The 12,166-nt window shown below is 45.0% G+C and overlaps 1 protein-coding gene across 1 annotated transcript in view; it reads left to right on the forward strand.

Annotated features, from left to right (window-relative positions):
• Nucleotides 1–12,166, forward strand: part of acer3 (alkaline ceramidase 3) — a 159,955-nt gene that overhangs the window by 52,804 nt on the left and 94,985 nt on the right. The window contains exon 3 of the mRNA XM_078402009.1: nucleotides 5,495–5,547. Within this exon, the coding sequence (XP_078258135.1) occupies nucleotides 5,495–5,547 (53 nt within the window). The remainder of the gene's footprint in view (nucleotides 1–5,494; nucleotides 5,548–12,166) is intronic.

The following is a 12,166-nucleotide window of genomic DNA, read 5'->3' on the forward strand; positions in this document are numbered from 1 at the left end:
TTCCGTGTGATGAGGTAGAATAACAGCAGGTCTGGATCGACCGCTGCCGAACCGGGAACCCGCCTGGAGGGGGAAGTCTGACCCCCTGCTCACTCCTGATGACCGGGAATCGGAGAGGAGCATGGAGGAAGGAGTTGGAGAAATGCCGGCGGACGCTGGTCAAGGGGCCAAGTAAGAAAGGATCTTCCCTTCCACACCCTCAAGATCGGCTGCAGGAATCACTCCCCCCCCCAGCAAACAAGGGGTGAAGAGGGCAGTCCAAGAAGGACAATGGTTCACGGGTCGACCGGGGTGGCGGTGACGGCTGCAACAGACCCTTGTGGCTCGCTGCAGCTGGGACTGTGAAATGGCGCCAACATAGTGACTCTTGCGTATGATCATGTTCATAAGTGATAGGAGTAGAATTAGACCATGAGAAAGGAAGTACTTGTTTCCCCTCTTCCCCAATTCTTCTGTTGATAACTGAGTTGGTTCCCCCTTGTTGTTTTACTGAAATACAACAACGAAAGAGGCCTTTCCTTGCTGACTCCCACCGAATCATCGCTGGGCCATTCGTTCACGCTGGTTCTATGTTATTCTATGTTACTTTCGTATCCTTGGTGGCGTACGCACGGTGGCGCAGCGATGTTGCTGCCTTAAAGCGCCAGAGACTCTGGTTCGATCCTGACTGCGGGTGCTGTCTAGATGGAGTTTGTACACGTGACTGCGTGGGTTTTCTCCGGGTGCTCCGGTTTCCTCCCACACTCCAAAGACGTACAGGTTTGTAGGTTCATTGACTTCGGTGAAAATTGTAAATTGTGCCTGGTGTGTAGGATAGTGCTGGTTGGCCTATACTCGATGGACTGACAGGCCTGTTTCCGCGCTGTATCTGTAAACTAAACTAGGGGCAATTTAAAGAGGCCAATTGATCTCCAAAAAGAGTGCCCAGAGGAAACCTACGTGGTCACAGCGAGAACGTGCAAGCACTCACACAGACAGCCAAGGTCAGGATTGAATCCGAGTCACAGAGACAGCAGCTCTACAAGCTTTACCACTGTACCACGGCACGTCAATTAAGGGAACAGCTTTACCCTTTAACTTTCTTTAAACTTTTAATACCTTTTTAAAATCTATTTGACCTTATTTTAATGGGAAGATACAACTGCCTTTTGTTCATTGTTACAAGCACTGCTTCTGCCACTTTATTGAATTCCTTTTAAAATGAGTTGAATGATTACGTAGGATTGATACTTCAAGCAATGATGAATGCACAGTTTATGCAGCTTAAGCAGTAAGTATTCTTCTACTGGGAATATTAACTCCTTAGAGCCAAAAGCAGGCATTATAGTTTTCTATCACAATCCTTGTACATTCCCAATTCTTTTATATTAGAGTTAGTGTGCTGGATTAATGTGTTTAAAAAAAAATGAAAACAACTTTGCTTTATCCTCTGCCTCTAAAATATTCTCGCTGTTGGAGAAAAAAGTGTAAGTGAAAACTCATGCTGATGGTGTTGGAAGGAGCACGGAAGAAAAAAAACCTCCTTGCTCATTGAGATGGATGGTGTTATTTCAGCACATCTGCCAAAACCTTGTACAGACCCTTTTTCAAAAGAAGCTATTTAACATAAATGGGTAATTAGATTGCAAATGGTAATTTAGACAATTTAGCAGTAATTGAAAAGGTCCTATTATGACTTGTACTTGGCATTGTTGGTGTGGGGGATGGGGGTAGAAGAGGGGCCATGCCAAGGAGTGAGGAGAGTGCTTTACTGAAATAGTTGTGAAAGTGCCAGCCCAGCATTTTGTGCTGCTTAAGAACCAGTGAATGCTGGGGATAAATAGGATTGAGGGGTTGAGGGGGATGTGGAGGCAGAGAGGAGATATTAAAGAAGAATAAAAGGCTATAAATGTATTGCGTGAATATATATGTACAGGGGCATATCGACCCATGCATTGTATACTTGTTTTTATATTCATGCATTTTAAATATGTATGTTATGTTCTATACTTTGGCAATATAATGATATATCTTATGCCAATAAAGTATTTTAAATTGAAAATTGAAATTCAATTGACAATAGGTGCAGGAGTAGGCCATTCAGCCATTCGAGCCAGAACCGCCATTCAATGTGATCATGGCTGATCATTCTCAATCAGTACCCCGTTCCTGCCTTCTCCCCATATAGCCCTTGACTCTGCTATCTTTAAGAGCTCTATCTAGCTCACTCTTGAAAGCATCCAGAGAATTGGCCTCCACTGCCTTCTGAGGCAGAGAATTCCACAGATTTACAACTCTCTGACTGAAAAAGTTTAGGATGTTTTCAGTCGTGGGAGAGTCTCGGACTAGAGGGCATAGCCTCAGAATAAAAGGACGCACCTCTTGATAAAAGGATGCACCCCTAGAATGGAGGTGAGGAGGAATTTTTTTAGCCAGAGGGCAGTGAATCGTGAAATTAATTGGAGGGCGGTGCTTGATAGTTTCTTGATTTGATCATGTTATAGGGGCAGAATTAGGCCATTTGGCCCATCAAGTCTACTCCACCATCTTTCCCACTTAACCCCATTCTCCTGCCTTCTCCCCGTAACCTTTGACACCCTTACTAATCAAGAACCTGTCAATGTTTTTTTAAAAAGATATCCAATAACTTGGCCTCCACAGCCATCTGTCGCAATGAATTCCACAGATTCACCACTCTCTGACTAAAGAAAAATTAGCAAGGGCGTCAAGAGAAGGCAGGAGAATGGGGCTGAGGGAAAACTCGATCATTCATTCATTATCAAATGGCAGAGCCGACTCGATGGGCCGAATTGCCAAATCTGATTCGATGTCTTAGGCTCTAATAAAATCAGTTAAGATTGTTCTTGGGTTCATAAGCTATAGGAGCAGAATTAGACCATTTGGCCCATCAAATCTATTCTGCCATTCAATCTTCGCTGACCTATCTTTCCCTCTCAACTCAATTCTCCTGCCTTCTCCCCATAACCCCTGACACCTGTACTAATCAAGAATCTGTCAATCTCCTGTTTAACCTAATGATGAATATCTTGGTGTCCTCAGCCAAATAACAATGAGGAGAAATTCAGGATTAGTACGGGGAGGGGCGGGGTAATGTGAATGGGAAATGTTCTGTCATGTCAAAGGCTCTTGCTGGACGGTGCTTGACAGTTCAGTGTAAATTGTAATCCTATAAGACCCCCTACATGCTGATGTTTGACAAGCAGCCACAAGGAGTGAGCTCAATTAATGGAGTAAACTTTTGTTTATCAGTATAAAACCGTTAAAATCAGTGCTTTGAAGTTGTTCCCATGTGCTTTTCTGCATTGCCCTGTCTTTTGCAACAATTAAGTAACCAAAAATGAAGGGTAAATTCACATGTTTATGTGCCACAGAATTATGTGGCTATGTGGAATGACAGGTATCATTCATATCAAGTCAAGTCAAGTTTATTTGTCACATACATACACAAGATGTGCAGTGAAATGAAAGTGGCAATGCCTGCGGATTGTGCTAAACTACATAACAGAATAGAAAAAAATGTTTTAACACAAAAAATAAATGATACAGTAAATTAAATTAGTCTCTGGTGATATGAGAGTTAACAGTCCAGATGGCCTGTAGGAAGAAACTCCGTCTCATCCTCTCCGTTTTCACAGCGTGACAGCGGATGCGTTTGCCTGACCGTAGCAGCTGGAACAGTCCGTTGCTGGGGTGGTAGGGGTCCCCCATAATGTTGCTGGCTCTGGATCTGCACCTCCTGATGTATAAGTCCTGCTGGGGGGCGAGTGTAGTTCCCATATTTAGAAATAACCGTTTTCGTAGACTGGGATTAAATAATAGGACGGCACGGTGGCGCAGCGGTAGAGTTGCTGCCTTACAGTGAATGCAGCGCCGGAGACTCAGGTTCGATCCTGACTACGGGCGCCGTCTGTATGGAGTTTGTACGTTCTCCCCGTGACCCGCGTGGGTTTTCTCCAAGATCTTCAGTTTCCTCCCACACTCCAAAGACGTACAGGTATGTAGGTTAATTGACTGGGTAAATGTAAGAATTGTCCCTAGTGTGTGTATGATAGTGTTAATGTGCGGGGATCGCTGGGCGGCACGGACTCGGTGGGCCGAAGGGCCTGTTTCCGCGCTATATCTCTAAATCTAAAAAATCTAAAGCTAAATATTTACCAGGCAGAACAGTGGCAGCTAGTAGTGCTGCTGCCTCACAGCAACAGAGACCCAGGTTCGTTCCTGACCTTGGCTGCTCTCTGTATGAAGTTTACATGTTCTTCCTGTAACGACATGGGTTTTCTCAGGATGCTCCGGTTTCTCCCCCACATGCCAAAGACGTGCGGTTTTGTACGTTAATTGGCCCCTGTACATTGCCCGTAATGTGTAAAGGGAGTGGATGAGAAAGTGGGATAACATCGAACTGGGTATTTAGATTTAGATTTAGAGATACAGCGCAGAAACAGGCCCTTCGGCCCACCGGGTCCGCGCCGCCCAGCGATCCCCGCACACTAACACTATCCTACACATACTAGGGACAATTTTTACATGTCATGGTGAGAACGTACAAACTCCGTATAGGCGGCGCCCGTAGTCAGGATCGTACCCGAGTCTCCGGCGCTGCATTCGCTGTAAGGCAGCAACTTTACCGCTGCACTACCGTGCCGCCCGTGTTGACGGGTTATCGATGGGCGGCGTGGGCTGAGTGGGTCGAAGGGTTTGTTTCCACGCTCTATCTTTCAATCTATGGTTCAATATTGAATTTAAATTTGGTCAAATTACAAACTGCTAAACTTTCTGTCTGAAGACAGTCTGAAGATCAGTCTGAAGAAGGGTCTCGACCCGAAACGTCACCCATTCCCTCTCTCCTAGATGCTGCCTGACCTGCTGAGTTACTCCAGCATTTTGTGATACCTTCGATTTGTACCAGCATCTGCAGTTATTTTCCTACACAATTGCTAAAGCTTAATCACATGGTCAGTTATGACGGTTAAACATATATGAAGGATGAGAGGGGATCTTATCGAAACGTATAAGATTATTAAGGGGTTGGACCCATTAGAGGCAGGAAACATGTTCCCAATGTCGGGGGAGTCCAGAACAAGGGGCCACAGTTTAAGAATAAAGGGTAGGCCATTTAGAACGGAGATGAGGAAAACCTTTTTCAGTCAGAGAGTTGTGAATCTGTGGAATTCTCTGCCTCAGAAGGCAGTGGAGGACAATTCTCTGAATGCATTCAAGAGAGAGCTGGATAGAGCTCTTGAGGATAGCGGAGTCAGGGGGTATGGGGAGAAGGCAGGAACGGGGTACTGATTGAGAATGATCAGCCATGATCACATTGAATGGCGGTACTGGCTTGAAGGGCCGAATGGCCTACTCCTGCACCTATTGTTTATTGTCTAAGCTATTTATCTTAAACAACTTCGCGTCTTCTGTGCAGTTTTTGAATATGAACTTTGGGCATATAACACCGTATTTTTCCCCTTTCTTAATCTTTTGAATTTTATTCTTGTTTCAGCTGTGGGAGTAGGGTCATGGTTTTTCCACATGACACTGAAATATGAAATGCAGGTGAGCAGCTACACAACTACCAGTGTTTAAATCATTTGTTTAAGCTCTACTTTCCTGACTGCCTTTCAGACCTGACTTATGTCTTTGGTATTCCTGGTCTACATCCAGATGAGACTAATATTGAAAGATTGGAAAGACTCGGCTTGTGTTCACTGGAGTTTAGAAGGATGAGAGGGGATCTTATAGAGACGTATAAAAATCGGAAAAGGACTAGACGAGCTAGATGCAGGAAAAATGTTCCCAATGTTGGGGGGAGTCCAGAACCAGGGTCCACACAGTCTAAGAATAAAGGGGAGGCCATTTGAAACTCAGGCGAGAAGAAACCTTTTCAGCCAGAGAGTTGTGAATTTATGGAATTCTCTGCCGCAGAAGGCAGTGGAGGCCAATTCACTGGATTAATTTAAAAGAGAGTTATATAGAGCTCTAAGGGCTAGTGGAATCTAGGGATATGGGGTGAAGGCAGGCACGGGTTACTGATTATAGATGATCAGCCATGATCACAATGAATGGCAGTGCTGGCTCGAAGGGCCAAATGGCCTCATCCTGCACCTATTTTCTATGTCTATGTTTCTAATAAGCTTCCTGTGAACATCAAAATCAACAATGGGACCCAAGCAACTGAAAGGATCTCAGCAATTCATTGCCATCTGAATTCTTTAAACTGGATCTGGATGTCATTTTGTTACTTGAATGCCCATTACACCGTGCAGCCTATTACCTATCATATTAGTCTAGTTTTTGTTTAGTTTAGTTAAACGATACGGCGCCTGTTTCATCGATCCCCGCGCACTAACGCTTTCCTGCACACACCTGCAACAATTTACAATTATATCAAGCCAATGTACCTACAAACCTGTAGGTTTTTGGAGTATGGGAGGAAACCGGAGATCCCAGGGGAAACCAATGCAGGTCACGGGGAGAACGTACAAACTCCATACAGATAGCACCCTTAGTCAGGATCGAACCTGGGTCTCTGGCGCTGTAAAGGCAGCAACTCTATCACTGCGCCACCGTGCCGCCCAAGTTCTTGAAACTTGTGGTGAGGAATTTAAATAAGAACCTGTAGATATTGCACAGTGCACTATTTTCTTTGATTGTGCACTGTTTCTCTCCTCTTCTCACCTGAACTTGAGGTGAACTTGAACTCTGAACTTGAGTCTCTGCTTGTTTAGTTACTGTCTACTATTTCCCTGCTTCATTCATGAGTAGTGTTGATATTCATTGATGACGATCTGTTCCTGATTGATATCCCTCCCTCCAGTTTTAAATTTTACTCCTCCTCTTCTCCCCTCATCTGACACCATTTTGCCTGCTTTTCACCTCTAGGCTTTGTCACTTACTCCAACCATCTGCCTATCAACTCCCCCCCCCCTCCACCTCCAACCACCTGTATTCACCTATTATTTGCCCAGATTTTTTGCTTAATTCCCCCCCCCCCAACTACAAGTAGGGTCCCGACCTGAAAGGCCACCTATTTCTTCCTGCCTGATCCTATATAATTGTAACAGTAAAGGTCATTTTAAGATGTGAGCGTTGGGCTTTTACAAGAGATCTAAGTGAGATACTTTTTTATCAAAAATCGATGGGAACCCAATGGTAAAGACCATTTAATAGATTGACTTATCTAGTTTGGCATGAAAAGCTAAGTGAAAATCATTTGTAAAATTCCAGTCAGAATAAAGATACATTTTTGAAGATCAAATGTAAGAGGTAAATATATCGTAGATGGCTGGAGCCTGAGGAACATTGATATGCAGAGGGATCGGGGTGTGGAGGGGGTGCAAATCTATAGCTTCCTGAAGGTTGGAACAGAAGTGGATAAGGTGGTTGAGAAGTCATCTGGCATGTTTGCCTTCATCAGCCCTGAATATAAAAGTTGGAAGTCATGTTGCAGCTGTATAAAATTTTGGTTAGGTCAGTGTTGTGTGCAGATCTGGTAACTGTTTTAGAGTCATAGAGTGATGCAGTGTGGAAACAGGCCCTTCAGCCCAACTTGCCCACACCGGCCAACATGTCCCAGCTACACTAGTCCCACCTGCCCGCGTTTGGTCCATATCCATCCAAACCTGTCATATCCATGTACCTGTGTAACTGTTTCTTAAATGTTGGGATAGTCCCTGCCTCAACTACCTCCTCTGACAGCTTGTTCCTTACACCCACCACCCCTTTGTGTGAAAAGATTACCCCTTGGATCCCTATTAAACCTTTTCCCCTTTGCCTTAAACCAGTGTCCTCTGGTCCTCGATTCACCTACTCTGGGCAAGAGACTCTGTGCATCTACCCGATCTATTCCTCAATTGATTTTATACACCTCAATAAGATCACCCTTCATCCTCCTGTGCTCCAGGGAATAGAGTTCCAGTCGAAACCTCTTCTTACTCAGACTCGCTAGACCTGGCAACATTCTTGTAAATCTTCTCTGTACCTTTTCCAGCTTGACAACATCGTTCGTATAACATGGTTTTATAAGAAGGATGTGGAGGTTTTGGGGAAGAAGAAGAGGTTTACCAGATGTTGCCTAGTTCTAAGTGTATTAGCGACAAGGAGAGGTTAGATAAACATTTTTTTTTCTCTGGAGTATTAGAGACAATAGACAATAGGTGCAGGAGGAGGCCATTCGGCACTTTGAGCCAGCACCACCATTCAATGTGATCATGGCTGATCATTCTCAATCAGTACCCCGTTCCTGCCTTCTCCCCATACCCCCTGACTCCGCTATCCTTAAGAGCTCTATCTAGCTCTCTCTTGAATGCATTCAGAGAATTGACCTCCACTGCCTTCTGAGGCAGTGAATTCCACAGATTTACAACTCTCTGACTGAAAAAGTTTTTCCTCATCTCCGTTCTAAATGGCCTACCCCTTATTCTTAAACTGTGGCTCCTGGTTCTGGACTCCCCCAGCATTGGGAACATGTTTCCTGCCTCTAGCGTGTCCAACCCCTTAATAATCTTAAGTGGCAACCTTATGGAAGTATATAAAATTATGAAATTGATAAAGTAAATAGTCTGAGTTTCTTTCCCTCTTTCCCGGGGTGTAAATGCCATGTACAGCAGGGAATAGGTTCAAAGCAGTGGCGAGGATGTTTAAAGGAAATGTATGGGGCAGGTTTTTCTTTATATAGACTTGTGGTGGGTGCCCAGAACATGCTGCCACAGAAGGTGCCGGAAGCAGGTACAATGGCCAGATTTACCTCTTAGATTTAGGTCATTTAGAACGGAGATGAGGAAAATCTTTTTCAGTCAGAGTTGTATATCTGTGGAATTCACTGCCTCATAAGGCAGTGGAGGTCAATTCTCTGAATGCATTCAAGAGAGAGCTAGATAGAGCTGTTAAGGATAGCGGAGTCAGGGGGTATGGGGAGAAGGCAGGAACGGGGTACTGATTGAGAATGATCAGCCATGATCACATTGAATGGTGATGCTGGCTTGAAGGGCCGAATGACCTACTCCTGCACCTATGGTCTATTGTCTATGTGAGGTTATTCACTTTGGAAGCAAGAATAGAAAGGCAGATTATTATCTGAATGGTGTCAAGTTAGGAGGAGGGGGAGTTCAACGAGATCTGGGTGTCCTAGTGCATCAGTCAATGAAAGGAAGCATGCAGGTACAGCAGGCAGTGAAGAAAGCCAATGGAATGTTGGCCTTCGTAACAAGAGGAGTTGAGTATAGGAGCAAAGAGGTCCTTCTACAGTTGTACCGGGCCCTGGTGAGACCGCACCTGGAGTACTGTGTGCAGTTTTGGTCTCCAAATTTGAGGAAGGATATTCTTGCTATGGAGGGCGTGCAGCGTAGGTTCACTAGGTTAATTCCCGGAATGGCGGGACTGTCGTATGTTGAAAGGCTGGAGCGATTGGGCTTGTATACACTGGAATTTAGAAGGATGAGGGGGGATCTTATTGAAACATATAAGATAATTAGGGGATTGGACACATTAGAGGCAGATAACATGTTCCCAATGTTGGGGGAGTCCAGAACAAGGGGCCACAGTTTAAGAATAAGGGGTAGGCCATTTAGAACGGAGATGAGGAAGAACTTTTTCAGTCAGAGGGTGGTGAAGGTGTGGAATTCTCTGCCTCAGAAGGCAGTGGAGGCCAGTTCGTTGGATGCTTTCAAGAGAGAGCTGGATAGAGCTCTTAAGGATAGCGGAGTTAGGGGGTATGGGGAGAAGGCAGGAACGGGGTACTGATTGAGAGTGATCAGCCATGATCGCATTGAATGGCGGTGCTGGCTCGAAGGGCTGAATGGCCTACTCCTGCACCTATTGTCTATTGTCTATTGTCTATTGTCTATTGCCTATTGTCTCGACACATCAATAGGCAGGGAATAGAGGGATGAGGACCATGTGCATACAGATGAGATTTATTTACATTGGCATGGTGGCCTGAAATGCCGGTTCCTATGTTCAATGTTCACCGAGCTTCCGATAGTCTACCCTAAAAAAACCCCTTCCATGCTTCAATTTTTGTTTGACAATACCTTGGAAGTGTGTACTGCATTGAAGGTCCTATGTAAATGCATTAATCTTGTTGGACTGAAGGCAAAGTGTTGACTGTGATATGTAGGGAGTGTTCTCCTTTTACCTAACCTTGGGTACGTAAGGTCTTAAGGTCATAAGTGATAGGAGTAGAATTAGGAAATTCAGCCCATCAAGTCTACGCTGCCGTTCAATCATGGCTGATCAATCTCTCTCTCCTAACCCATTCTCCTGCTTTCTCCCCATAACTTCTGATACGTGTACTAATCAAAAATCTATCTATCTCTGCTGTAAAAATATCCACTGACTTGGCCTCTACAGCCTTCTGTGGCAAAGAATTCCACAGATTCACCACCCTCTGACTAAAGAAATTTCTCCTCATTTCCTTCCTAAAAGAACGTCCTTTAATTCTAAGGCTATGACTAGCCCTAGACTCTCCCACTAGTGGAAACATCCTCTCCACATCCACTCTAGCCGAGCCTTTCACTATTCTGTATGTCTCAATGAGGTCCCCCCTCATTCTTCTAAACTCCAGCAAGTGCAGGCCCTGTGCCGACAAACGCTCATCATATGTTAACCCACTCATTTCTGGGATCATTCTTGGAAACCTCCTCTGGGCCCTCTACACAGCCAGCACAGCCTTCCTCAGATATGGTGCCCAAAATTGCTCTCAATATTCCAAATGCAGCCTGACCAGCTCTTTATACAGCCTCAGCATTGTATCCCTGTTGTTGTGTACAAGTCCTCTTGAAATAAATGAGTTTGCTTTCTTTACTACCGATTTGACTTGCAGTTTAACCTTTTGGGAATCATGCATCAGCACTCCCAAGTCCTTCGGCACCTCCGATTTCTGGATTCGCTCCCCATTTAGAAAATAGTCCATGCCTTTAGAAAATAGTCCATTCCCAAATGCATGACACCACACTTTGCTACACTATATTCCATCTGCTCCTTCTCTGCCCACTCTCCCAACCTGTCTAAGTCCTACTGCGGAGTCATTGCTTTCTCTACACTACCTGGCCTTCCACCTATTTTTGTATCATCCGCAAACTTGGCCACAAAGCCTTCAATCTCCTCGTCCAGCACTGACCCCTGCGGAACCCCGCTAGTCACTGGCAGCCAACCAGAGAAAGCCCCCTTTATTGTCAGTCTTTGTCCTGCCAACCTGCTATCCATGCTTGTATCTGCCCTTTGATATCATGGGCTCTCATCTTCCTTAGCAGCCTCACGTGTGGCACCTTCTCAAAGGCTTTCTGAAAATCTAAGTGAACAACATCTACTGACTCTCCTTTGTCTGTCCTGCTATTTACTTCTTCAAAGAATTCCAGCAGATTTGCCAAGCAAGAGCTCCCCTTCACAAAGCCATGCTGACTGGCCTATTTTATCTTGAACTTCTAAGTACTCCAAAACCTCATCCTTTATAATGGACTCTAAAATCTTACCAACCACCGAAGTCAGACTAACCGGCCTATGGTTCCCACTATTCTGCTTTGCTCCCTTGTGCAGCGGGGTAATATTGGCAATTTTCTCACCAGACCTCTCCTGTCTCTAGGGCCTCCTCCAGTGCCATAGTGAGGCCCACCGGAAATTGGAGGAACAGCACCTCATATTTCGCCTGGGCAGCTTGCAGCCCAGTGGTATGAACATCAACTTCTCCAACTTTAGATAGTTTTTCTGTCCCACTCTTCCCCTCCCCCTTCCCAGATCTCCCTCTATCTTCCTGTCTCCACCTATATCCTTCCTTTGTCCCGCCCCCCCTGACATCAGTCTGAAGAAAGGTCTCGACCCGAAACGTCACCCATTCCTTTTCTCCTGAGATGCTGCCTGACCTGCTGAGTTACTCCAGCATTTTGTGAATAAATATCTCCTGTCTCTAGTGATTCTTGAAATATCAATGTCAATGCCTCCACAATGCAGTCCACCTGGCCCGGGTGACATCCACCTCCGGCCCTTTCCACTTCCCAAGCACCTTCTCCCTAGTAATAGCCACTCCACTAATTTCTACCCCCTGACTCTCTTGAAGTTCAGGCATGTTGCTGGTGTCTTCCATTGTGAAGACTGATGCAAAAAAAGTTATTCAACTCCTTTGCCATTTCTTTGTTCCCCAATATCACTTCTCCTGCATAATTCTCCAGTTGGCCAACTT

Source organism: Rhinoraja longicauda, chromosome 7, assembly GCF_053455715.1.
Source record: "Rhinoraja longicauda isolate Sanriku21f chromosome 7, sRhiLon1.1, whole genome shotgun sequence".
Lineage (NCBI taxonomy): Eukaryota > Metazoa > Chordata > Chondrichthyes > Rajiformes > Arhynchobatidae > Rhinoraja > Rhinoraja longicauda.